Consider the following 27,893-nt stretch of genomic DNA (forward strand, 5'->3'; position numbering starts at 1 on the left):
AAAGTTCAGCGAGTCACTGAGAAGTTGGGCCAGCACCATGTGGGCCAGCTTGCATTGGCTGGTTTCTACTCCTCAGCATTGTCCACGAAGGAATCTTCCACCTAGTGTGTTACTCACAGCCGAGGGTGAATCACGGCTCTTCTTAGCTTCCATGCCAGCCCTCGGGCCATGGGGCACTTGTCTGCAACAGTCATCCAGAAATACCATCTGTGGGGAGACTACCGGAGTCATGAAATGCAAAGTATATCCCGGAGCTGCTAGAATGTCTCTCCGCAAGGGAAAGTGTGTTCCACCAGCTTCCTGATACTCCTGCCTGTAACTGCTGTCTGCTGGGCATGTGCTGGGGAACAGGTCCTGGCTGGATGCTAAGACTCTAGGAGGCCAAGGATTATTTGGTTCAGTTTTCAGTGGAGGAAATCGAGAGAGTAACATACAGCATTATCACACAGCTGGGTAGCAGCAGCGTGGATGTTTCCCAGATTTGGGCTCTGCTGCCTCCTCTCTTTCTGCTGTAGCGAACCTAGTCCTGGTGTTCGGAGTCTCTCACGTCTAGGTCCCAGCTGCCCCTTCCATTCGACGTTAAAGATGTTTGATCCAGAGGCCTCAGTCCATCAACCTCTGCTCATCAAATGCTTGTATTTCTTTCCTTTCCCGCCCTGGCCACATAGTTCCTGGTGCCTGAGCCCTGTGCGCTCTGCATTTCTCTCTGTCAGCCTTTTCTCTTTAACTTGTAAGGTCAGCCTGGATCCTGGGTTTTGCTGGAGCCTCTCCTGATGTGTTGATTTTAAGTTATATTCACACACACTGTATGTGTGTTTGTGTGTGTAGGCTAGAGTTCTCCATCAGGTGTATCTTCTTCAGTTGCTTCTCTACCTTAGTTTTATGTATTTTTTTGAGACACAGTCTCTCCAGGTGGCTAGCTAGCTATCCAGCATGCCTCTGGGATACACGTCTCTCTCCCCAGTGCTGGGATTATAGGCACATTGCCGCAGCATCTCACTTTTTACACGGATGCTTGGGATTTGAATTCAGATCCACATTATTGATTGAGCCACCTTCCCTGGACTACATCCATATATTCTTTTGCAGTTCTCTATTCAAGAGGTAGAACCCAATCCCCTGTCCATCAAGTGTGTGCCAGATTTCCTATTCATTGCTTCCGATAATAGGACAATGTGGGGTGGTGGTTATATGATTTCAGACTGTGTGGGGTGACACAGCTGCTTCTGTGTGTCTCCTCTCCTGTGTCACTCGTTCTGGGAGAACATAGCCGTCACATGCTGAGGACACTCAAGCAGCTCGTGGAGAGGCCTCTGTGATGAAGTATGCCCTTCTGTTGATGTTCATGGGTGTGTACCAGCTCCAGTGAGGCCACCGAACAATTATATTCTCACCACAGGCCGTGTTGACTCCTGAACGCTACATAAATGGTTTGGGAGCACCACGTTCTGGAGTCATTTGTTACACAGCAGGGGAGAAGTGCACTTGGTGTCTCAGTAAGGGCTTCACGCCTCCTCTGAACAATGTGGACTGGTCATCTGCGACATAACCCTGCATAGCTATGTCTCAGAGTGAAGACCAGGTTCCTGGGAATCTGGATCCTGCCTGGTATTTCCAGCATCTTGCCCATGTCTTGAAGGTGTTTCATCAGTTGGAGTTCAGTGATCCTTAGGAGAGAACTGTGGAAGAGGTTTTTGATGACCAGCTGGATAAGCAGGGGTGGGCTGGGTTGAGGGGTGACTCAGAGAAGCTTCTAAGTCAATGATATACAGAGCTAAGTGTGTAGTTGAGGGTAGGTTGGCTTGAATCTAGGTTGGCTTGAATCCAGGGCTTTCTCTAATCTCCAAACACTGTGTGACTTGTGTCTCTGGAACTCCTTGTTAGGAAGCCGGGGGGTAGACCTGAAGCTGTTTTGGGGGGAAGCAAAAAAGAAAAAAAGCCTTCCAGAGCATCCACATATATGTCAGATATGTGTTAAAACCTAGATTACATGTCAAAAGCAATTTATAAAAATGCTGAAGAGCAAAACACCGAAGATCTCATCTGGGCCTGTGTCTCCCGAGACCCTTCTCGATGGATGCTCATCCTCAGGCTTGTCCGTCCGTGCAGACACGGGTTTATGTTTAACTGAAAGGGAGGGACTGCCTTCCTTTCTCTTTTCCAGTGCGCTACCCCTACCTAGCAGTGCACTGTGAATATGTGTGGGCAGAATTCTCAAAGATTTCTCTTGTGGGACCTTTTCTTTTTTGAGATAGGTCTCCTGTATCCTAGGCTGGCCTTGCACTCATTGTGAGGATGACATTGAACTCTTGGTCCTCCTACCTCCACCTCCTAAGCGCTCATCCTTGCCCACCCTTGTGGACTGTGGCTCTATGGGCATGCTCTTTCCATCATTAGCTCCTCCCTCCTCTGGCCACTCCCACCCTTTCCTTTTTCTTTTTTCTTTCTTTTTAAACCCGTAAGCACCGCTTGGTGCCTGTCGTTCTGCGGTTGCTCATATATATCTTCTTAGGAACACCTAGAACAGCTTTATTGGGCCCAAAACTATGTGAACATTTCTGAGAGTTTGGATACTGAGCACAAAATTGTCCTCTAGAAAGATCACCCCAGCTACATAAGCCCCTACGGATCCTGTGTCCACCATGTCTGTTCCTCTAGTGAGTAGGAAGCCAGGCACCCGTCCCGCTGCTCTCTGGACAGTTTCTGTTTCTCCTTTAGTGGATGCTTCAGGTCCTCTGCGATCTTTCTGATTTTCTCGCAGAAATTGTTTGTGTGAGTGATGCAGCTCTGCCGCATGAAGCAGCCCCATCGGCCTTCTCTACATGGCCCCATCCACCCTTCTTTTTTTATTTTATTTTATTTTTTTTATTGAAAAAAAATTTCCGCCTCCTCTCAGCCTCCCATTTCCCTCCCCCTCCTTCCACTCTTCTCCCCCTCCCCCCACTCCTCTCCCCCTCCCTCTCCAGTCTGAAGAGCAGTCAGGGTTCCCTGCCCTGTGGAAAGTCCAAAGTCCTCCCCCCTCCATCCTGGTCTAGGAAGGTGAACATCCAAACTGGCTAGGCTCCCACAAAGCCAGAACATGAAGTAGGATCAAAACCCAGTGCCATTGTCCTTGGCTTCTCAGCAGCCCTCATTGTCCGCCATATTCAGAGAGTCCGGTTTTATCCCATGCTTTTTTGCATATCACCATAGAACCTTCATCTGGCGATGGATGGAGATAGAGACAGAGACCCACACTGGAGCACTGGACTGAGCTCCCAAGGTCCCAATGAGGAGCAGAAGGAGGGAAAACATGAGCAAAGAAGTCAGGACCACAAGGGGTGCACCCACCCACGGAGACAGTGGGGCTGATCTATTGGGAGCTCACCCATCCGCCCTTCTCGACATGGCCCCATCCGCCCTTCTCAACATGGCTGCTTTTTGATAGTTTGAGGTCGCTTGTTTTCTATGCATCTATATAGGTTCTTTTGTTTTCTTTAAATATAAAAGCGAGATCATCTTCAATGCGGTGTCCTGACGTGCTTTCCTCCACAACTTAATGAATCTGGAAGAATGTTTTACACAAACAGTGTGAACTGTCTCTTTCTTTTTGGATCACTGTGTAGGGTTTAAAAATATCTCTCTTGAGATAATTCATATGCCACAATCTCGCCCATTTAAGGTGTACAACTTAATGTTTTGGTACATCCAAAACGTTGTGCCGCCCTTGCCACAGTGAGCGATCGAAGGTTTTGGTCATTCTCAGAGACACACAGTCTTTTGCTTGTCATCCCCTAGTCTTCCAGCCCTTCCTCCTTCAGCAGCTACTAATCTGCGTTCTGTCCGCACAGGCACTCATATTAGGGACACTAAACTCATAGACTGGGTCTTCTACTATGTAGCTTTTCGTGTTTGTCTTTTTGCACTTACCTATAATCCTTCAAGACTCATCTATATGAGATCACAAATCAATACTTCTTTCCCTTTTATGACTGAATACTATCCCACTGTATCGCTATGTCACATTTTGCTTACCCATTCTCCAGGTGAACATTTGGAACTTTTAACCTTTTGGGAAGTGTAAAAAATGCTGCTGTGAACACTGTCTACAAGTATTTAAGTCCCCGTTTTCAGTACTTTTGGGTATACACACTGGAATAGAATTTCCGGGGCAGATGGCATCTCTGTGTTTAATTTTTATTATTGAAAATAGATATTTTCATATAATAATTTTTCTTTCTTGCTTGCTGCAGGTTTTTTTTTTTTTACTGTATAGTCCTTGCTGGCATGGGACTTGCCATGTAGACCCCACTGGCCTTTCATTCACAGAGATCCTCCTGCCTTTGCCTCCTGAGCATTGGAATTAAAGGTGTGTGCCACCTTGCTTGGCTTCATGTTTAATTTTTTTGAGGGATTAAAAGTTATTTTCCACAGTGTGTGTGTGTGTGTGTGTGCCATTTTTCACCCTACAAGCAAAACATGGGACCCCAATGTCCTCGTGTTTGTATTTACCCTTCTGTCTTTCTTTATTAATAGTTATTATAATTAAAATTTAAAATTAATAATAATTAATTCTTGTCAGGAAGTGATGGTGCAGAGATTTAGTCCTAGCACTCAGGAAGCAGAGGCAGGAGAATCTCTGAGTTGGAGTTAGCCTGGTCTACAGAATGAATTTCAGGACACCCAGGGTTACACAGAGAAACAGTCTTGAAAAACCACATAAAAAGGTATTTAATTCTTTGAGAATTTCATACAATGTATTTTGATCATATTTGCCCCTGATCCTCCCCCTCAGTCCTGCCAGATTTTCCATCCCCCATCTTTTAATTGTGGCCACTTGAGCAATGTGAGTGGAGTCTGATTGTGGTTTTACTGATATCTGACAGTTGATGATGTGGAGTTTCATCTCCCGTGCTTACTGTCCATCTGTGTCTCTTCTAGGGTAGGGGTATGTCTGTATAGACATTTGCTTTTTTGCATGTATGTATGTGGTGTGTATTTGTATGTTTTTTGATTATGTGTATGTGGTGTAGAACTGTGTTCACATACGTGTACACCTGCCTGTGGAGGCCCAAGGCTGATGTCTGGTGTCTCCTTGATTGCTCTCCACTTTATATATAGAGGAAGGGTCTCTCATTGGAGGGTCAGAGCTTACGAGTCAACGAGTCTAGCTGGCTTCAAGGATTCCTGTCTCTGCCTCCTGTGTCCCTGTTACTGTAGGTCTCTACTGCCACTGGGTTTTAGGTGGGATCTGGGGATCCAAAGTCTGCACACTGCGCTTGCACACTGGCCCTTAACCTGCGGAGCCCTCTCCACACTCGCTCTTTCTAAACGGAGTTATTTTATTATTATGATTGCGTTGTTTGTGTTCTTCTCATATTCCATGTACGATCCCTTATCAGACACATGGCTCGCAAGTGAAGTCTCCTAGTCTGGGGCTGTATTTTCACCGAGATCATGAGAACTGACATTCATTCTTATTTAAATATTTGGTGGAATGTACAGTTGGAAGCCATCTGTCCTAGGGCCATTCTTTGAGGGTAATTTTTAAATCACTATTTGTTATATATTTTTTTAGACTTTCTGTTTCTTTCTGAGTCAGTTTTTGTACTTTGCGGTTTCGTGTGAATCTGTCCATATCATGTAAGTTATTTAATTTTATTAGCATACAGTTGTATACAGTATTTGCACTTTAGTCTATGGATGTAGCTTAGTCTAACCATATTTTATAGGTTAGCATTGAGGTTGTTTTTGTTTTTTACTGTTCTAATCAATGCGGTGATGAACATTTTTATGGGTGTTTGGCATAGTGTACATGTGTTAGGATATAGATTTTTTTAATTGGGTGTAGCTGCCGGGTCAGGAGTCTATTTAAACAAACACTGGCTCTTTCTGTCCTCTTGTCCCCTATCTTTATTGATTTGTGTAAGCTCTATGGCAGTCCCAGTGTCCTGGAGACTGGATCTAAAAGAATACTGTGCAGCTTATACTTAGAGTGAGTAGGAAGGCCAGACTTGGAGTCTGGATGTTTGGTGCCTACTCTGGTCATGGGCGTTGGGTGTGGGTGCCCCAGGCCTACTCCTGTACGCTGATAATCAGGTTCCAGACTGTACATCCTGGATGACTGTAGGCTGCAGGCTTTCTGCCTCCTTAGGAGCCCTGCTTTCGTCTGACAGATGACTGGCATTGGAAGCAGGAATGAGTCTCTCCAGGTGACTCTCCAGAAGTCTTTCCCATTGGTGATTCCCTTCTCAAGGATTCTAAGGGCAGTGGGACCACAGGCTAGGTAGTTCACTGATACCTGCAGAGCCTGGAGAGTGTTGGGTGCTTCTGCCTGTGCCTGAAGAACTGATGAAGACGTGTGTGTTCTCCTCCATCACTGTTAGCTTTTCTATTTCACCTGGGGACTGTCTGCTCTGGGCACTTATGGACTTACAGGTGCCAGGGTTCAGATGCGGGCAGTGGTGTTGGCTTGGTGAGTGGAGGGCTTCTAGGGACTCCTGTGTTCCTTTAGCGGTTTCCTCAGCTTCCTTGTTCCTTTTTTCCCCCTGGAGTTTACACAGGTGATTCCAAACTAGGCTAAATGTCTGGAAAGGTGTTGTTGGAGCAGTTAAAAATAATTCCTCCTCGGACCTGGAGGCCTAGTCAAGGAAGTCTTGAGCTATGCTTCATCAACTCACTCTAGGTCTCAAAGCCATGCCTCAGAGACTGGGGCCACAGGGCCACATCAAGGTCAGGCTGGAGCAGCTGTGCATTTACTGGCTCTCTGTCAGGTCCTGAATGAGATTTTATGGGAGACAGAAAATGCCATGGTGTCACAAATAGCAGAAAGCTATGATTGTTGGCCATGTTGGCCCTGCTGCTGGCTGGAAACATCCCAACCACCAATCTTGCCGTCTTCCCAGGCATTTTGGGGGCCTTGGGTTTTCTCTAGGGAACCGCATGACCTCCTTCCGCGAGGGCCTGCACTCTCTAGGACTGATCATCAGCAGGGGCCTGTTTTATTTCTTCTTTGATTGCCTGGTGTGTTCTGGCCCTGCAGGCCTGCAAAGGCAAAAATCACATTAGCTTCTCTCTTGACCCAAATGAGTCTTGTCCCTGGGGAAGGAAGGCTGGGGCTCAGTTTCCAGAGGGTTGATGAGCGGGAGACATTCTCAGCAGCCCTTCTTACTGACCCTTCCCCCCTTATGTCTTTTAGTCCGCTGAGTTTTTCGAGATGCTGGAGAAAATGCAGGTGAGTACCCCAAAATGGGTCAGCAGCCCATCCTCAGGTGTGGATGCTGCGGTGCTGTGGGCCTCGGTACCAGAAGGTAACGGAGGGAGAGGACCCTCAGGCCCAACAACTTAGGCCACTATGCTATTGAGTGGTACTGAAATTGTGGGTACACTCCTGCCTTGGGACATGGAGGGCCAGCCCAGTATACCATTAACCCTTGGGATGTGGGGAAGGCTCAGAAGAGATGTCGACTCTGGAGTGAGTTGAAAAGGAACCCTTGAAAAGCAAGCCCCATCTAGAGGAGAGTTGTGTGGCGTTGGGGAGGCAGATCCATAAGCGAGATGCAGATCTGAGTTCAAACCCTACATCTGCCAGGTACTGCACAACCGGCTTGCCATTTCCAAGTCACCAGAAACAAATAAGAGTAAAAATACCCACTGACAAGTGTTGGAGATGGAATGAGATCCTCTATGTAAAAGCCTGGAGGGCACCACATGAAGGTCAATGTTTGAAGAGCATTTGAGGGCCCTTGGTAATCATGGTCCATAGCTTCAGATCCCTCTCTGTGGGTTAAAGCAACTGTGGATACAAGCACTGGGGGTTCCAGTTGTACTGAACATGTACCATGTTATCTTTGCCATTTCCCCTGGCAGAGTAGCAACACTGTTTGCTCAATGTCACGCTAGGGATTGAACATCACCTAGAGATGGCTTGAAGGACACAGCAGGATGTGTGCAGGTTCTGTGCAGACGCTGTGCCATTGAATATAGGGCACTGAGTAGCCAGGGTCTTCGTATCCACGTGTCCCAGATTAGGGCTCACAGGAAGAGCTGTTCTGTTGTCCACACTGGCGTCAGCTGAGTTCTGGGCTCAGTTGCCAGGCTTGTGATGCAGTGGTTGACCATGGTATACATATGCCAAGCGCTTCTCTGGGATCGTAGATCGAAGAGGCTGTTTTCTTCTCATGAGGTTTTCAGAACTGTGTATCTCACTGCTCTCCTGCCTCCATGTCACAGGGGAGAGCTGAAATAAAATGATGCTCGTTTCTACTCTAGAGGAGGACGATCTGCTTTATATTCTTCTTTTTAAAATATTTTTATCTCAGGAGGAAGGTTTGAAATAAGGGATTGGAAGCCCTGGGAGGAGGGGCAGAGAAACGGTCCAGCATGGTCCTGTGGTACAGAACAGAGGGCGCGGAAGGGAAGGATGTGTTAAGGGAGAGTAATTGTTAGTAGTTGTGCCATTACCGTGGGATGAATTCTCCTCTGCACCCAGTAGTTTGTGGACTGCAAACTCATTTTCTTCTCATTTAGGGGAACTCATAATCTAGATGCGGAAAAGCTATGCCCTGCCGGGTAGCAGGAGACAGGGTATCATTAAGTGTTCAGCAGCAAAGCAAAGCTGGGGAATCTCCCTGCTAGCCAGTGAGATCTCCGATCACTGGGAGGGGCCGGTGGCTCACTTGCCTTCTCTGTGGTTACTCTCTCAGCCCACCCACCTCACCTGCAGCTGAAGTCCCTGCCTCCTCCCACAGAACCCAGCCCTGGGGACTCTTGAATTGCTCTGTTTGGAGAGGCTGCTGGGTTGGGCTTCCCAGCTATACTGGGAGCCTCTCTAGGGCAGAGGGGCTTGTTTTCAGACACTTGGTTATCTCAGAGACAGTGATGCCCAGCATGGCTTGCCAGCTGCACCCCAGTAGAGTCGGTGGGAAGCAGAGTTGTGATGTGTAAGACTTACCCATGGTGCACTGGACACTGGCCCTAGTGGACTCAGTTTCCAGCAACTGGGAGCGGCAGAGAGGGAGCGCGGCAGTGTGGCTGGAGTCCACGTCAGGCATGGGCCTCGTCTCTTTTCATCTTACCGTTGTGTAAACTGAGTCTTGGAAACCACATATGTGATTGGACCACTTTGGTAGTTCTGAAACACTGAAACTAGGATCCAAGACCCCCCAATTCCAACCCAAGCCTAGGCATTTGAAGGAGGGTTTGGGGCACATGCTTTGGAGTCTCCCAGCCCAGATTCAGGTCTGAACCTGATGTCCTCTAGCTGAGTGCCCTTGACCAAGTTATTGCCCTCTCTGAACTTCCATTTCTTCTTGGGGGCAGGGAGAAGGGAGCATAAGGATAGTAGCCACTGGAGAGGGTAATGCTTGGGGAGGAAGGGCCCAGCTGTGGATGGGGCTTCCTGGTAGGGGAGGAAGTGGAGTGGCAGCGGGGCTGGGAGAGGTTTGCACTCCTGCCCTGGGGGCTGTTCCCAGACAGGGATGACTAACACAGGACAAACAAAACAGACTCCTGGCATAACTTCCCCACCCACCCAGTGTGCCATCCTGGACAGGGTCTGTGGGGCCACCCAGGCAGTTTTCTGTGGGTGTGTGAGAAGCACCTGTCAGTGGGAGGGGCCTTCCCACACCCTCCTGAACAATGCTGGGGCATGACTCAGGCCAGCAGTCCAGAGAAACAGCATTAATGTCCACTTAGGGAGGAGGAGACCTGCTGTCCAGGGAGCTGGGCGTGTGATTGTATACCCAACTTCAGACACAGTTCCTAGCACTCACTGACTTAGTGCCCTTTAGCATACAGCCACCCCTCAGTTTCCTCACTGAGGAAAAGGTATTTTGCCTTCGAAAGAAGCCACAGTGGTGCTCCCTTGGAAGGTCAGGGCCTTGCTAAGGTGGTGACTAGGCAGCTACTTCTGACTCCTTAGGGGGACTGCATCTCCCAGAAGACCTATGGCTCATCCTCTCCGCTGATGCACTTCGCCTTGGGAAAGCCTTCCCTCTTGCACAGCCAGCTAAGTCAGAACCCAACTAAGGCCGCTGGACAAGGGGCTGCTCCTGGAAGTGAATTTCCAGCAACTGCAGGCAAAGCCCTTTAATCCAACCTTGGTCCTTGGATCTGGAAGACGTAGATGGGGGCTCGAGGTCTAATCCTCATTCCACAAATGTAGTTAGGAAGACTCCCTGGGTTACAGATAGAAAGCGCCTGGTAGAATGAAGACCCGAAGGACCATACGTCCTGCCTGTTGTCCAAACACCCTTCCTCCAGGAAAGAGGTGTAGCTAGAAGGCAGGAGGACCAATGTGCTGGCTCTGACACCTGCAGATGTGGGTGCTCACCATTCCCACCCACAGCCCTATGGCCTTCAGGAAGGTATTTGAGCACAGAGATGTTCATACTACCCCACCTACACTAATTCTACCCACACACTTTACTGTACACCGTCAGTGTTTGAAATCCATAACCCATTATCCCCTTTAACCGGCACCGCGGAGTGGAAGGCACTGCCTTCGTTCCCACTTTATCGGTGAGAGCAGGAGTCACACAGAGGGAATCTGTGACTTGTTCCAGGTCACCAGGCTAGGAAGTGTCGGTGTTGGGATTTGAACGCAGGTGATCTGGCTTAGGTCTTAATTGGCCAGTCCACAACCTCATCTGGGTTTGGTATTGGGACTGACAACTGCCAAGTATAGGAGGTGAGAGGCTCCAGTGCCTACCAGAGGCTCCTAACCATGCACAATGACCTCTGCTTACGCGGATCCTCTCTTCCTTGTTTCCTCAGGGGATCAAGCTTGAAGAGCAGAGACCAGGACCCCAGAAGAACAAGGTGGGATAGGCAGTTGAGGCCGAGTGGCCAGGTGGAGCTAGGGAGGGGCCAGTGTGGGAAGAGGGCAGGCTGACCAGAGAGCGTGTTGAGCTCACTTGGTGTGCCCTTCAGCTTTTCACCACGAGCCTGTTAAGAACTGCACCCCATTAGACTCATGGCTGGTGGGTGGTAGAGGGACCCTGGCTCAGTGTCTTAAGGCTGCTTCCAAGCAGCCTAGGTAGAGACTCTCAAATGAGACCCAAGGATTGGAGGTCTAGACCCCCTTCTCGTTCTCTCTGTGCACCTATACAGTGCTGAGGGTTGTTGACTCTGGACTCTGATGGGCCATCATATATGAGCTTCAGGTTCTGTTTCTAAGGCCCAGTCACTTGAAAGAGATGGGGGAGGAACAGGGAGGGAGTAGGATTCTTTTTTTTTCTTCCATTTTTAATCCTAGTTGGCCAAGAATGAACAATCTCTTGATACTCCTGCCTCTACTTCCAGAGGGCTGGGATTGCAGGTGTATGCCGACTTAACCAGCTACCCAGCTCTCTTTCTGTCTCAGGGCCCTAGGATGACAAGTTAGTGCCACTGGGGGTGATCAGGGCATCCCTTTTGTGTGCTATGTCTTTGGTTGACTGGTTTGCATTCAGGTCTATTGATCTGGAGGTGAGTTCAATAGCATGGGATGCTGAGTCCTTGGGGTTGCCTCTAGAAGGCTGACTTTGCTTCCTAGAAGCCCCCGAACATCCTATTAGCGCCCCCAACACATCTCTTCTCTAGACCTGGGTGAGGAACATGGAAACAGTAGTTAGAGTGTTATGACCGCTTGTGGAACTAATGTCAGTGTCCTGTGCTTTGTCTTGCAGGATGACTATATCCCGTACCCCAGCATTGAAGAGGTAGGAGGTCCAGACTGCACTACAGCCTACTCTGGATTTCTTCCTGAGGAGATCATGACCCTTCCCAGCCCCACATGGGAGAGAATCTTGAGCCTAAGACTTTAGGGCCCAACACCCCTTCTTATCTGCATCTGTGACCAAAGCTTTTCTGAGGTTTAACTTGGGGGTTCTAGTATAGTCCTTGTAAAACCCAGGGTCCCAGTGAATCTAGAGATGCCATGGGACATTATATGACTGCTCTTGGCTTCAGATACAAGGCCACAGTGCAGAAGTGGTGGGGTTCCTCTCCACTACAGTCCAGAGAAGGTTTCAGGGCAAGAACTTCCTTTGTCCCCAGGTTGTGGAGAAGGGCGGCCCATATCCTCTGATCATCCTGCCCCAGTTTGGAGGCTACTGGATTGAGGACCCAGAGAATGTGGGTACTCCAACGTCACTGGGCAGCAGTGTTTATGAGGAGGAGGAAGAGGACAGCCTGAGCCCCAACACGTTCGGCTACAAGCTTGAGTGCAGGGGTGAAGCCAGGGCCTACCGCAGGCACTTCCTGGGCAAGGTGAGTCCAGCCCCCCCCCCAGAGTGGACCCTGCCCTGGGGAGGGTGGCATGGATCTGTTCCAGGGGTCCTCTGTCTTCTCCTCCTCTTGTCTTTCTCTGCTCTGAACTACTCGCTGCCCACCTCTGTCTTACCGAGAGTCTTAGGAGTGATGTAGAGGCCCTGTGAAGGGTCCTTTTGGGGACCACCCCCAGCAAGTGTTTTGTGAGGTGATAAAATGATAAAATGAGTAGTGATGGGGGTGCAAGAGTTTTAACTGCTTGAGTTATACGGTTCAAGTTTAAGTGCTCAAAAATTTGCCCTCCCTGCTTGGATGGCTCTGTTTACATTTGCACAGCACCTGTCTCTTAGGCTCTCTCAGGATGGTCTTCTGAGAGCTGAGATTGGATGTTGTCCCCTGGGAATGATTCTTTAACAATGGCAAAGTTACATTTCCTCAAATGCATTCTTGTCTTGATATGTTCCCCAAAGTCCCAAGGGAAGCCCTGGAAGTCCCTAGCCTACGATGGCTTTGTAGTCTCACCCAAAAGAAACTGTCCAAGCCTCACTAAATCTCAGGGGGCATTGTTTAAGTGCAACTTCCGTAGGCTCATTGTTACCTGGGTGGGCCTGGGAGGTGGCCTCCCGGAAGCCAGGGAGAGCCCCACCTTGTGAAGAGAGACTGGCATTCTGCGTGGGCTCCTCCTAGCCTTCCTTCATGGTTTGGATTGATTAGGGCTGCCTTCTGAGTGAGAAAGGGAACTTAGCATCAGGTGGTGAAGGACCTGAACGTGGAGTCCAGTCAGTTGTGGAGTTGAGCCTGGCTCTGTCAGGCGCTGGTTGAGTGATTGGAATGGGGAGGGTGACATCATCTCCTACACAGAGCTGTGGTCAGGATTAGAGAGGATAATGGGTACTAAGGCTGTGGGATGGTGCTTGGCACATCCTGAGGACGTGGTGGCTGACACCTATTGGTATCATTTTTGTCATCACCATCACTATCATTATTGTCATCATCATCTTGTCACCGATGCTGGACCAGTAGCATCCTTCTCTTCCTCCTTCTTGTGGGGCTTCTCCCGCCTGGTGAAGGAGATGATATAGGGGTCATGCCTGGAGGCTCACACCTGATTTCTGTTTCTAGGATCATCTGAACTTTTACTGTACTGGCAGCAGTCTGGGGAACTTGATCCTGTCCATCAAATGCGAGGAAGCAGAGGGCATTGAGTACCTTCGGATCATCCTCAGGTGGGGCTGCTACACTGGCAGAGACCACGCCTCTCCCAGGCAGAGCTGGCATTAAGGAAAATGGGGGGAGGGCAGAAATACCAGACTGACCAGTCTGGTCTGGTTGTACAGGAGGGGCAGAGCTGCTAGAATCCTGGGGTTGTATATGATGTTGCCAAGCAATGTGACCGTGTGTTCCTGCCAGCCGTCTGAGCCTCAAGGTCACCTAGGCCAAAACTTCTGGAACTTTGCTGTCTTTCTTAGGAGGGACAGTGACTCTGAGGAGATGGAGGATGAAGTAGGAATGGCTCAGTGTGGCTCATCATGGTGGGACACAGCCCCATGTTCCTGGGAGAGAGCTGGCCAGATTGCTACCCCTGATAGCCACCTAGTGAGGAAAGGTTGTGTCTGTTGGGGTCCTTGAGTTGGAGTGATGTCCCCAGCAGGAACACTGACATCAGGTTCTTCTCTCTGAATCGTGATCCCATCAAACAGGGAAACTAGAACAGGTTTCTGTTTGGTTCAACCAACATGGTTTGCTAAGTATCCTTGAACCAGAAACTCTGATGGGTGCTGGGGACAATCGTGACTGAGACTTGGTCCGTGTTTCCCAAAGGCTTACCGTCTTACAAGAAAGAAACAGAATTTTAATAAATGCCACGGATGTTGTTCTAGTCATTTGCATAGGATGCTACAGGAACCCGAATGTTTGTCTCTGTACCTGGTGGGAGTCAGATGTGGCAAAGTCTGGGAGAGCTATGTTGAGTGTAATTAGACACACTTGAAGGTATTTGGAGATCGGAATGACGACTTAATTTTCTGTGTGCGTGTTGTGTATGGTTTGCACGTATGTGTGCATATCTGTACATGGAGCCAGTTGGGTATCTTCCTGTATTTCTTGACAGCTTAGTTTTGGAGACAGGGTTTCACTGAATCTGGAACTCACCAGTTCATCACATGCGACTCATAGGGATCCTCCTGCCTCTGCCTACTCAGCACCAGGGTTACAGGCACACGCCATCATGCTCGCCTTTGTATGTGGTCGCCGGGAATCGAAGTCAAGTCTATAGTGCTTGAGTGGCAAATACTTTAAAGACTGAGCCATCTCCCCGGCCCCAGGAGTAACATTTTTTTATCTGCCCTAATTTAAGCTTTCAGTATGGGAGCACAGAATGGCATATATAGCTGTGCTTTGGGAGCAGGTGTTTGAGTAAGGTGCCAGCACGTGCCCAGATTTGGTTTGCATCTAGGTGATACTGGGGAACAAGCTGCAGTAGCTGTACGTGTGGGGCCTGAGCTTTGCCAGCTGAGTGGGACTCGGTTTACTTCTTGTTTGGAAGGGAAGCCATTGATTGTCCTTGCAAGTGTTTTTCTGGGTAGACGTTGTATTTGCGAGGCACGGCAGAATCAGTTGGACAGTTCAGTCTCCCGAGTGGTTGGTTCCTGGGTCCCTGTCTCTAAGTAGCATCTTCACTTTGATGAGCCTCTGCTGGAAACAAATCTTTCTGTCTTAATAAAATCCAGACCAAGATTACATTCGGTGTCTGTGAGCTGACGGCTGATCATAAGGTCCTTTCAATTTTTCTTTCTTTGCTGACATTTTTGGAATCAGGGACTGTAGCCCAGGCTGGCCTGGAGCTCACTGTGTAGTCAATATTAGCTTCCAACTCATGATCTCCCTGCCTCAACCTCCTTGAGATTTAAGGTGCATGCCACCTTGCCTGGCTTTCCAAAGCTCTGTTTTCTCGTATTATGTCTCTTATATCTCAGCTAAAATTTTTACCATGGGCAAAACTAGGGATAGGTGGCAGGAACACAGCACATGCATTGACACACACACACACACACACACACACACACAAACTTATATGATAAACACATACATATATACACACATATATGTATATATACATACACATATGTATGTATACACACAAATGTAATTTTTAAAGAAGTTGTAACCTATTGGACAGTTAGGAAGCAATGGAGTGGAATACATGTAATTGGAGATGCAGAGTTAGTTAGGCCTGGTGACTCATGACTATAATTGAAACACTTCATACACCAAGAGTTTGAGGCTAGTCTGGGCTACATAGTGAGTCCCGATAGAAGATTCTAGAAGAATCTGGTGCTCTTTAGGGATGAATAGCAGGATATCTTTCTCCATAAAATTATTTTTGTTCTAAGCCTACAGCATTTGAAACCAGTTCCCCAGGAACCGAGGAAACACAAACGTGGCTCTCCCACAGAAAGCCAGTGGGTAGGTCAGCAATGAGAAGCTGTACACCAGCCAGGAAACTGGACAGTCACAGCGTGGACCTGGACTAATTGCCAGAGCAGTTGGAAAGTAGGCAGGAAAAATTGGCTCCGTGGCTTAGCAGCTTCACTGGACACAAAGAAGGACTTAAGCAGGGATGAAATTCTCTTGTTGGCAGCGACTGCCATCCCAGTGTTAGACCTCTGGGTTATTTGATTTGGTGCCCCAAATTTATAGTAACCAGCTCTCTAGCTTAAAACACGAGATGAGCTTGCCAGCATTCTTGTTGTGTCGTGGGAATGTCCCCCGGTTGCAGGCATTGCTTCTTGTGTTTAAGGACCACCATATGTATTTGCTGTGAACTCTGTTCACAAGGCTTGTTTATCTTTATATCAGATTGTAGCTTGACATTTCTATTTTAAAAGTCTTATAAAAGGTTCTGACAGCAGGTATATTGAACAGCTTCTGAACCAGGAATTAAATCTAAATGGGTTTCAAAACACAAGCACTCTGCTGGATACATCCACTTAAAATTTGACAATAAAACTAGAAATTCATAACAAAGTAATGTTTTTGACAATTCACTTAACCATTTAGAAACAACCACAATAATTTTCTAAGTAATTTTTATGCCAGAGAGGAAGTCAAAGCCACGAAGTCATGTGATATCTATAAATAATGACATTTAGGGGCTGAGCTAGCTTGGCGCTTAAGAACACCGGCTGTTTTTCCAGGGGACTCAGGTTCAGTTCTCAGCACCCACATGGTGGCTTGAAATTGTTTGTAACTCCAGTTGCAGGGCTCCCCAAATCCCCTTCTGGCCTCTGTGGACACCAGGCATGCTCATGGTACATAGACAGACATACATGCAAGCAAAACACCCAAACACGTTTTAAAAAGTAATGCCATTTGTAATAGTGTGGTGTAAGTTGTAGTTAACGCCCTCATTAGAAGGAACTCCATTGCTTTACTCAGCCGATTGCTGAATAAAAATGATCTTTGCAAGTTGCTATTGCTATTAGTGACCGCTCAGTGTTTCCACTCCCTCATGCATGAGGAAATTATGAAATAATTGAGTACTTATGTACCCTAGGGAGTCTGGGCCCCACATATGATAGCTTCTTGCTAATGACAGCTGGCTTCATCATTATCAACACTGCTATCTAAAGAGCGCAAGAGGAAAGGATGGACAAAGATTAATATGGAAAAATAGTTACAATGAGGAGAACTTACGACTTGGTTATCAAACCGAATCTTCTACCAGGGAAGACAAAAGAATATAGATGGCTGTCCAGTCAAATAGAGAGACGAAGAGCCAGGCATGGTAGTGCTTACTTGTTATCCCAACATTTGGGAGGCAGAGTCAGGAAAACCTGGAGTTCAAGGTTATTCGTGTCTATAGAGTGAATGGGAGACCAGCCTGGGTTATGTGAGACTGTATCTCACTCCCCATATAGAGAAAATACACAATGTAGAGATAAAAATATTCACAATATTTCAATGTAGATAATATGTGAAAAATATATAGGCTGATACAAGGAAACAAAATAGGCATAAAAGATACTTTGGACTAGAGAAATGGCTCTGTGGTTAAGAGCACCGGCTGCTCTTCCAGAAGATTTGGGCTTTTTAGCACCCATGTGGCAGCTTGCAAGCAGCTGTTACTCCAGCCTCATGGGATCCAGTGCCCTCTTCTGGCTCCTTAGGCACTGCACACACATAGTGCACATACATACATGCAGGCAAATCCCAGATACATACAATAAAAATAAAACTTAAAAATGGCGCGTAGTTACAGATACGGAGATTAAATAGTAAGGGGTGTTGTATATAACATAAACCATTCAACTGAAGATGCCCTTAGAAAAGATGCCCTTCCAGGGAAGAGTGCGTTATCAAGTTTAACTCGAGATGGGGGTTAAAACCCAAATGCAGTAACAACTGTGGAATAAATTAGAAAAGTTCTCCAAGAACTCTCTCTCCAAATGTTTCTGGCTCTCGAAGATCTTACAGGTAGATATTTTAAACTCTAAGGGAACAGATTTATGTTACTTAAACTGTTCAAGAAAGTAAAAAAATATGCAAGCCTTCTCAGTTAACTTGTTAATGCTTGGAAGGTCTTTAATAAAAAACAGGCAAATGAAATGCCAATTCATAAAAAAGAAAACGAAAACAATAGCGTCCAATATTTACAGATACAGAAGAATGCTTTAAGCAAGGAATCAGCCGGAGAAACTCAGATCCACATAGAACATGAAGCATACTTATGATAGTGAAGAAGGAATTATTTAGCAATGTAAAGAATAGTTATTGTGAGAAAGGCATTACTCATCGGTGTTTGTTTAATTGGCACTCCGTATGTGCCGGAGTGCTGGGATTAGCCCCATGGCCTGCATGCCAGGCAAGTACTCTACCATTGAACTTCACCTTCAGCGCCTACTCTCAGTTCTTCTGTCCCTCTCAGCCCTACTTATCTCCTTCCTATGGGCATGCCTCCTTACAGACTGTTCAGGGTGCTGCAAAGCTAGCTGCTGATAGGGTTCAAAGCCCGCGAGAGATGTGTATGATCTGAACAGGTGTATGATCAAAAGATTGTTCTAGAGAAGTAGTTTTTGAAGTTTGGATTTTTTTCAAATCTCCAGAGTAATTGGGGGGGGGGGAGGTTACAGAAGGGAGTGTCTCATGATCAGGTGTGTAGAATGAATTGCCTGGACAGAATGAAGAACGCAGCTTGGAGCGAAGGCAAAGCCACAGCAGGAAGTGGGTCAGGAGGCTGCTGAGCCGAGCCAGGGCAGCACAGGTGATGATCCAGGCCAACCGACTGTATAAAGTGAATGGCTCCCCCAGGCTGTACATCCCGGCAGCCATGATGGAAGCTAAACCAACGTGGCTTGTACTGAGAATAGAGAAAAGTGGGTGGAAAGTTCCAAACACATGGGAAAAAGTGACATTAAGAGACAGCCAAAATGTCAACAAATGGGAGAGGGGGTCGCTGCTGATGAAATGCAAATAATGGCTTGCTTTAGAATGACTTAAACACGGTCATTAAAAGCTTAAAGAAAGATGAAGAATGAAGAGCATCTCTCAAGGGTCAGACATTGCTGTTCAGAGAATCGAATCAGGAGCAGGTGGGGATATAAAGAGAGCAATTAGAATTATAAGAATGAAAAATAGTTGTTGACGTAAACTTAACACACGGGATACAATCTAGACTTTTCAGAGAGCGATCTGGGAGATGGTCCCAAGGAATCCATTCAGAACACGGTGCAGATAAGAGATTAAGTGTAAGAAGAAGAAGATAAGGTGTGTGGACAGCAGCCTGGGAGGCCTCTGAGCAGCAAAGAGGCTCACTAGTGAACAGTTCCCCGGGAGTAAGAGCTGGGAGCCGGTGAGAGTTGGAGAAGGCTCGCAAACATACTGTGGCTTCTGATTTCAGAGCCAAAACACTGGTAGACATGTTTAAACGAAGGAGCAGAAATCGAAGCTTAAATTAAGGTAAGGCTAGTTGAGGTTAAGGACAGTCTTTGAGGTGGTGACAGCTCGGCTGGGAGCAGATTTCCCTCCAGTCACAATAGTTGTTGGACACTGGGATGCTCTCTTTAAAATGCTGTCAGAGCGAACAAGAAGAGCTACTTTAACCTACAGTTCTGTACCCAGAGAAGCTGCTAAAGATAAAATTAAACTGTTTCCAGAACGTTAGAAACAGAGAGAGTGGTGTGCCTCTCAGAGTATCCCTGGAAGACTTACCGGAGGATACACTTTAGTCAGAAGAGAATCACAAAAGGGTCCCCACTAAAAAAGTAACAAGAAATAGGTAAATAGTCTTGACAAGTTCAAATGCTGATGGGGTATTATTCTTGGCACGTTTCAAAGGAAGGTTGCAGTTATATTTATTTTTAACAAAAATAGCATGGCTGACAGAAGGGCAGAAGTCAGTGGGTAAAGCATGTAACAGAGTTCCAGAGGTTTCTAGGAAAATTGTAAACATGTGTACCGCGAGATGCAGGATATGGAGGGATAAACAGAATAAAGAATTATGAACAAATTAAACAAACAAAAACTCAAACACCCAGGACTTCATTCAGTGGAATGCTGGAGAGGAGGGAAAGAAAATAACCCACAAAAATTAGAAATTGACAGGCTCGGAGTGATTCCAAACACAGTGGTTGCAATAAATATAATAGACTAAGCTAGCTGTTAAAATATTAGGAAACCAGATTTGATTAAAATGCAACTTTAATTTGTTATAGGAGACATTATTAAGAAAACAAAAACACAGAGCCGGATGGTGGTGGTGGTGCACACCTTTAATCCCAGCACTCGGGAGGCAGAGGAAGGTGGAGCTCTGTGAGTTTAAAGTCAGCCTGGTCTATAGAGCGAGTTCCAGGACAGGATCCAAAGCTACACAGAGAAACCCTGTCTCGAAAAACAAAACAAAAAAAAAACCCAAAACAACAAAACAAAACAAAACAAAACAAACAAAAAAACAAACAAAAAAAGAAAGAAAACACGGCATGGAAAGGTTTAGAATGAGGGAAGGGATAAAGACGCAGGAGGCCAATAATGACTAAGAAAGCCAGCATAGCAGTGTGCAAACAAGACCATGTAGAAGCTCACTGGAAAAGCATAGACATAAAGGAACACGCCATTATCTCCCGGGAGTGTTTCTTCCCAGTGTTTTCCACTGTGTGGGTGGAACACTGCTCTGCAGTGCCCCTGGTTCTCATCCCTGTTTCTTGTATCTGTGTTCTGGAGCAAGAACTTATGTTTAGCTATGTCCCTTCTCCCCTTGTGGAGTATTCCGTAGCGCGGTCCCCACAGGAGGGTTCTTGCCCGTGCCTCACAGTCCCTGAGCTGTAGGTAGTTTCTGAAGTTTGTCTAGATTTGTTTCATGGTCACACAGAAATGTGTGTTCTCACCTGGTCTTTGTCAGTAACAAAGGAATGATTTCAGCTCTTCGCTGACTTACTCTTCTTTGTTGCTTTGTTTTAAATTTCTTCAAGATAGAGTAGCCTACTTCGTAGTGAAGAGGACTGGAGGCTGGAGAGATGGCTTAGCACTTAAGAGGACCCAGGTTTGATTCCCAGCACCCACACGGCAGCTCATAACCATCTGTTACTTGAGTTTAAGGGGTTCTGACACCCTCTTCTGGACTCTGTGGGCACCAGGCATGCATGTGGTACACAGACATACAGACAGAACAAATATCCACACATACAAAAATAAATATTAGAAAAAAAGGTAAAGAGGACACACCACTGAGGGCCAATGGTCATGGACGAGTACTGGTAAGGTGGTCTTGGGTTTAGGAAGCGTGAACTGGCACTGTGAATGCAGCTTTATGAGCTTTGCCTTTGCCTGGCATGTGCAAAACCATGGGCTCAGTCTCCTGCAAGGAAACAAAACAGCAACAAAAAAAACTCAAAGCAAGAACTGACAAAGTTTTAGGGAGGAGTAGACAAAACCTTCAGTTTAGTGGGAGAGTCTCAGAAAACAATGCTATAATAGAAGATAATTGTGAGGCCTATAAAGTATTTGAACAGTACAGTAAACAGATTCAACCTTGTATCTTTTCTCTCAACAAAAGAAAAAGAAATACATCCTGGATTGCGAAAAAGAGAAGAGAAAGGTCTGTGTATTATTAGGAAATTTAAAATAATGCCATATAGATTATGCTCCCTGAATATGACAATTAATTTATCAACCAACAATAAAGTACTTGAGAGGAAAATAATCTTGTATTTGGAAAGCGTTTTTCCTAAGGCCCCTTTAAATAACCCGTGGGCAGAAAAGGAAACCACGAAAGAGCTGACAAAATATTTAGAACAAGATGGCAATAAAAACACTACCTATCGAAGTGTGTGGGATGCGGTTAAAGTGGCGCTCACACACAGATGCAGAGCTGCAGATGTGTCTGTGAAAGAGAAGACAGGCCGAACGAGTAAACGTGCAGGTTGATAAGCCAGGAAAAGAGAAGTAAGGATGAGGACAGGCATGCGACGTGGGAGTGTACGTGGACAAGGTGAAAAGCCTACGGCGGGGAAGCCTCAGCTAGGAACAGAATGTGGGAAGGATGCAGGTGGGTGATGGGGTGAAGGTGGCTGAGTCGGGAGAGCCTGGGTCTAGCCTCAGCACTGCTGGATGAAGCAGAAAACGGGCCTATGAACCGGCCACGGTTACTTCTATGCTGGAGGGCGCAGCTGCTAATAATGGAGCCCGGGATCATAAAAACAACATCATAGCAATGCATGCCATCGGTGCTTGGGTAGAAAAACTTAAATTATGGAAAATGACTCATAGAAAACTTACATGTTTACCATTAAAGAACGGTAAGGGGGCCTCTTATAAAGGATAGCTGGGCCAGAGATGTCATACATACACTACAGCAAACCTTTAGTGAACCAAAAAAAAGGGGAAAAAAATCCATGTATCACACACATCATCTCAGAAGATAGGAAATAGGCTGTGATTTTGCTTGGTTGGAATAATACCTTGTTATGGAAACTTGGCAAGGGAGGTGCGTGAAGGAAAAAAGAGGCCAGCGTTGTTTTGGAGCATAGAAGTGATGATCTAAATAAACAACAGCCAATTAAACTCAGCAGAATATTAAAAAAATCATATATCACAAACACTCAGCGTTTCACCCGTGGAATGAAACAACCCACGAGGTCAACGGATTAAAAATCCTATGATGATCTAAGCAGACGCGGAAAGTGTTCCGTGAAATTCAGCGCTTTGATAATGTGCTAAATGAATCAGGGAACAGGCTAAATTTAGAGTCTTATGTTGACTCCCTTTCCCAAGCAGATTCCATCCCACTTATATTTTGAGTAAATCCAGATTTTCAAATATTAGATTATCTTTCATAAAGGTTCATTTGCATATCAAAATGTAAATATATCCAGAAGCTGGGCCCAGTTATCTGGGAGAATAAAAACCAAACAAAAAAAGAAAGAAAGAAAAAACAACAAAAAACAAACAGAATCTACAAACCAAAAAATAATTGTGACCTTGAAAGATGCAACTTAATTGCGTTCAGGTGTGATCCCTAGGTATCTACCACCCCTGGGGAACACAGGAAGGAGCCCGTTTTCTCACCTTTAGTGTGGTGTCCCTATCCCTAAGGCTGGCTGGGAAGGCAGATCTGTTTCCAGGGAGATGGAAATGAACCGAGGACCCTGCCTGGTGTGACCGCAGCCACTTTATCCCCTGACTGTCTTTCATGGCTCCCCTCATCGTGCCCTTATCTGTGCCCAGGTCCAAACTGAAGACAGTGCACGAGCGGATCCCCTTGGCTGGACTGAGCAAGTTGCCCAGCGTCCCGCAGATCGCCAAGGTAAAACATGAACATTAAGGGAAGGTGGCTTTTTCTGTCTGCCCAGGGCTGGTTCTGGGGTGGGGTTGCAGGCTCTGCTCTTTGCCTCGATGGAGGGAGGTGGCTTAGCAGCTGCCTCTGTCTTCCTCCCTCCCTCCAGCTCATCCTTGCATCTCAGGCTGCTCCATTCAGGAGACAGGAGAAGTTGGAAGGCAGGCTTGACCATGGCTAGTGTGTCAGAGGAGGACGGTGGTGGCCATTGGTGCTTTCACTGAGGGGTGGGGGCTGGGCTGAGGGTGATCCAGATCCAGCCCTGACCTGAGGAAGGGGCAGTCGGGGCAGTTGAGGCTCATGCCACTCACTGCATGAGTGATGGGGGTACTTGGGAATGGAATCAACACGGTGGAGTCACCGGGCTGAGTGGGACCCTCACTCCGAATACATAGAATATGTTCACTCTGAATACAGGAATGCCAGAAGAATTGTGCCTTTTGTTGGAGTTGGGGAGTGATGGCTTCTTGGTATTGTCTTCTAGTCAGAATGGAAATGTTTCTTAGACTTCATTTTTTTGCTTCCCTTTCATTTATTACAAAACCCTAGGACCCCAGAGTGTCCTGGGGCCACATTAGTGAACAGCAGAATTTGACCCGCTGTGCCTGGTGCTCCCATGATGCTTTCTGTCTGTGGGCAGAGGAACCTGTTTGTACGTTATAGACATAGTTTTTGACCCATGTGTTTCTTTCACAGGCTTTCTGTGATGATGCAGTGGGGCTGAAATTCAATCCTGTCCTGTATCCCAAGGTGAGGACCCTTGTGTCCCTGTGGACTAGTTGTTGTCCATGGCTCTGCAGCTTGGCTTGGATCTGTACATGTGGGGCTCCATGGGGGAGCTCCTTGCATCATGGAGAGGCCATGTGGGGTCGCTATGGTGATCTTCTATGTCTTCCTATTTTCTCACTTAGCCCTCCACAAACTGGTACCCTGGGAACCAACCTCAGTCATACCTGGGCTTCCAACCCACTGAGTAGGTCCCTGCTGTGAAGGTTGATGGGGAGGTGTTTCTGCCTCTCCCCAGCTGTACTTCTCTGAGACCAGGGTTGGGATTGGGCAGATTCTCTTTTCACCAGCCAGTCAGATCCACCCCGACATCATGGAGGCATGGGGTGCAGAACTCGGAAATGCACTAGGAAATAAGAGGCCACACCTTGGCTCTCCGTTGCCCATGTTACTGCAGCTCTGAGGTCCTCTAAGCCTTGCTGGCCTTAGTTAATAAACTGGCAGTTCTCTGATATTGGCTCTCTTACAACCAGCCTCATCTTGACCCCAGTTCTAGTACAGGGATGTGCACGGGGAAAAGCAATAATAACAAAATACACCAACAAATGCAGTCAACAGCAATTACAGCAGTGCTTAAATCACCCACAGTGGAGAATTGCTTGAAATTGCCCATAGGAAAAGACCCCGTGTACGGAGTGCTGCTTCATAAGCCAGCAGAGGCTCGGGGAGGAAATGGAAGCAGAGATGCGCTTCCTCTATGGCTTCTGCTGTGGCCAATCCCGCTGCAGCTGAAGCTTGCGGGGTGAGTTCTGTCCATCCCCCAAGTCTCAGCTCTAATGACCAGGAATCAGGAGACGAGGTTTCTGGCAGGGAAGCAAGACCTTCACCCTGCTTCGACAATCGGAACACCCTCGAATGTCCTAGATGGCTACCACTGGGCACAGCGGTAGAAGCATATGTGTGTCTGTGGGGGTGAGCTGGTGGCGCAGTCCTCAGCTGCATAGAGCCCTTCTCTCGGATGCCTCTTTGGAGTTGTTTTATTGTCTGTAGACACCAGCAATGTGCTGCACTCCAGAGAACGTTCTGCATCATTCAGACTGACCTACCTTTGTAATCAAAGCTGAATTAGTGAGGTTTAATAACCAGTAAAACCCCATCAAAAAGGCCTAGCTGAACTTGGGTTTGGCAGTTCTTGCCACAGCCATATCCATCAAGAGGCTGCAGGGTGCTCATTCACAGGTTTGCCTTGGGAAGCCCGAAGGGCCTGGTGGGAATGGAAGAACAGCTCTACTTCATGCTGTCTGTCTGAGGCCCACTGAGGTCCGGCTGAGATGTGGATCTGGATGAGAAGTGTGTGTTTTCACATGTGTAGAGTTACATGTTCCATGGAAGGTCTCTGTGACCAGCCTTTCCCCTGCAGGGTACCTGTTCTCCCCTTTAACTCACCGAGGCAGCCATGGAGGGCAACATATGGGGTGGCCAGCAGGGCTCTCACTGGGAGAGCTAGGGAGCGCCCCTTTCCTCAGACAGCCAAGGCCTTCGCAGAGGTAAAGTGCAATGGCAGCCTGTTAATGGCCACGTATATCAGCCCAGCCAAGCTGGGTTCTTCCTCTAGCACAGCACATGGCCAATCCCTCCTTTGTGTCGTAGAGGTTTCCCAGAAGCCCTCAGGTAATCTTCTCTTTCTCATAAGCTGGTTCAGTTCTGATGTTTCCGGAGGGTTCCATAGGTGATGATGGCAGCAGCAGCTGCTCTGTGCTCACCACTGTATTGCCTTGTCTTGTTGAGTCTCTGAAATTCCACATCGGCCTTTGATCGAGCTGACACATAGCGAGGCTGACTGGTCACTAAGAACTACATGGTTCAAAGCACTGATTCAGAATCAGACTTAAGTATTTCTTAAGTAATTCACATACCAATTTTGTGAGGCAAAATGGAAGCGTAACTAGAGCCTATGGCCAGGCTTTTTTTTCCCCACCTTTGCGCATCTTCCTGGAGTGCGTCCAACTTATGGGTTGACATCTGGGCAGGAGCAATGACTCAAACTTACATTTCTGAAAAGAATCTGAATTCGAGCAGAGCCTTCCTTGCTGACCATTTGTCTGGGGAAAGGGTTGACTTTATTTTTTTAATTTATTTAATTTATTTTTTTTTTGATTTTCGAGACAGGGTTTCTCTGTAGCTTTTGGTTCCTGTCCTGGAACTAGCTCTTGTAGACCAGGCTGGCCTTGAACTCACAGAGATCCACCTGCCTCTGCCCCCCGAGTGCTGGGATTAAAGGCATGTGCCACCACTGCCCAGCGACTATATATATATATTACAAATAAAACCGTGGGGCAAAGTGAATTCCTTATGTCCCAGCTGTGGCTGGTACATCTGGATGTTATCAGAATGGGAGGTTTGGCTACCGCTGGGGAAGCCCAGGTGCTGGGAGCCAGAGTGGGCCTTAGAGCAGCTTCCTGGCATAGGCCAGTTCTTTGCTTCTCCTCCTCTGCGTGTGTAGCTGTCTCCTGTCTGGGCCCACTCTCCGACAAAGTGGACTTATCTTTCCCTTGCCTCCTGTTGATGTCAGTCTTGATTTTTCCCTTTCCACATTTTTTAGGCCTCTCAGATGATTGTGTCCTATGATGAGCACGATGTCAACAACACTTTCAAATTTGGGGTCATTTATCAAAAAGCCAGGCAGGTAAGCACCATAGTTCATGTTGGTCACTGTAGTTTTTTGTTTATGGTAAACACCATGGTTCACATTGGTCACCATAGCCTCTAGTTCATGGTAAGCACCACGATTCACATTGGTCACCGTACCCTCTTGTTTATGATAAGCACATGTTTCACGTTGGTTGGTCACTGTAACCTATTGTTTATGGTAAACACCATGGTTTACGTTGGTCACCATAGCCTCTTGTTTATAACTTTTTATTGTTTCTTCACCCCAAGAGCAGGGGTCCTGAGTTAGGCTCTTTTTGTCTTTTTAAAGATCTGCTTTGTTTTTTAATTATGTGTATATGTGTGTGTGTTGTGTGGGTACGTACACACGTGTATATAGGAGCCCATGGGGTCCAGAAGAGGGAGTTGGATTTCCAGGAACTGGAATCAGATGTGAACCATCGATGTGGCTGTGAGGAACTAAATCCAGGTCCTCTGCAAGAACAGCAAGTGCTCTTAATCACGGAGTCATCTCTCCAGCCCCTTCTCTTTCTTTTCAATTAGAACATTTAATGTATTTTTTATTTTAGCCTAGCATACTAAGCTACTCTTGGCATCTTCATCTCTGTGTCATTATACCTTGTTCTCCTTTGTTTCTGTCCCCTACTGTTTTCCTCCTGGAATTCAGCAGGTTCCCTTTCACCTTCCAGTCAGCTTTTTTGTTACACATTCTCCACTACCCACTCTGTTTCCTGTCTCCATTTTAATCTCTTCATCTTTCATGATCACAAACACACACACACACCATGCACACATGTGAGTACACACATACACATAAATTTTTTGTTTGATTTTTTTTTCTTTTGAGTTTTGAGACATGGTTTTACTAGGCAGCCTTGGCTGGCCTGGAATTTACTACATAGATCATACTGGCCTTGAATTCAGAGATCTGCTTGACTCTTCTTCCTTGGTGCTGGGATTAAGGGTGTGCATCACCATGCCTGGCAGATACACAGAAGTTTTTAAGTTCGGGGCCACATACGCGACATTTGTCTTTCTGAGTCTGGCTTATTTTACTTAACACAATTATTTTCAGTTGTATCCATTTTCCTGAAAATGTCAAAATTTCAGTTTTCTTCATGGTTGCATAAAATCCCATTGTGTGGTATTCGCCTGTTCATCTTTTGATAGACAACTTTGCTGGTTTCATTTCCTGGCTGTTGTAAATACTGTGTTCATAGCTATGGATATGTAAATATCTCTGTGGCTATTAAATGCTCTGAATACAGTTGTCACATTCAAAACATAAATTGGATTGGAGGTAGGTGAATGTTCAAGGAAGACAACTTTGCAATAAGGTCTGCAAGTCTTATAGAGAATGGTTTAGTTCTCACACAGTAAAGTCTAAATTCTTCCTTGCTCCTTCAGCTTCTATTTATCTGGGGGCTATGAACCACAG

At 46.7% G+C, this 27,893-nt stretch overlaps 1 protein-coding gene across 10 annotated transcripts in view; it reads left to right on the top strand.

Moving 5' to 3' along the window:
• Positions 1-27,893, top strand: part of Rap1gap2 (RAP1 GTPase activating protein 2) — a 233,374-nt gene that overhangs the window by 167,636 nt on the left and 37,845 nt on the right. For all 10 annotated transcript variants that reach the window (XM_075991704.1, XM_075991705.1, XM_075991712.1 and 7 more), the window contains 8 exons: positions 7,178-7,213; positions 10,756-10,800; positions 11,649-11,681; positions 12,019-12,231; positions 13,354-13,457; positions 22,951-23,029; positions 23,756-23,809; positions 26,388-26,471. In XM_075991704.1, the coding sequence (XP_075847819.1) occupies positions 7,178-7,213; positions 10,756-10,800; positions 11,649-11,681; positions 12,019-12,231; positions 13,354-13,457; positions 22,951-23,029; positions 23,756-23,809; positions 26,388-26,471 (648 nt within the window). The remainder of the gene's footprint in view (positions 1-7,177; positions 7,214-10,755; positions 10,801-11,648; positions 11,682-12,018; positions 12,232-13,353; positions 13,458-22,950; positions 23,030-23,755; positions 23,810-26,387; positions 26,472-27,893) is intronic.

The sequence above is a fragment of the Microtus pennsylvanicus genome, chromosome 11, assembly GCF_037038515.1.
Source record: "Microtus pennsylvanicus isolate mMicPen1 chromosome 11, mMicPen1.hap1, whole genome shotgun sequence".
Lineage (NCBI taxonomy): Eukaryota > Metazoa > Chordata > Mammalia > Rodentia > Cricetidae > Microtus > Microtus pennsylvanicus.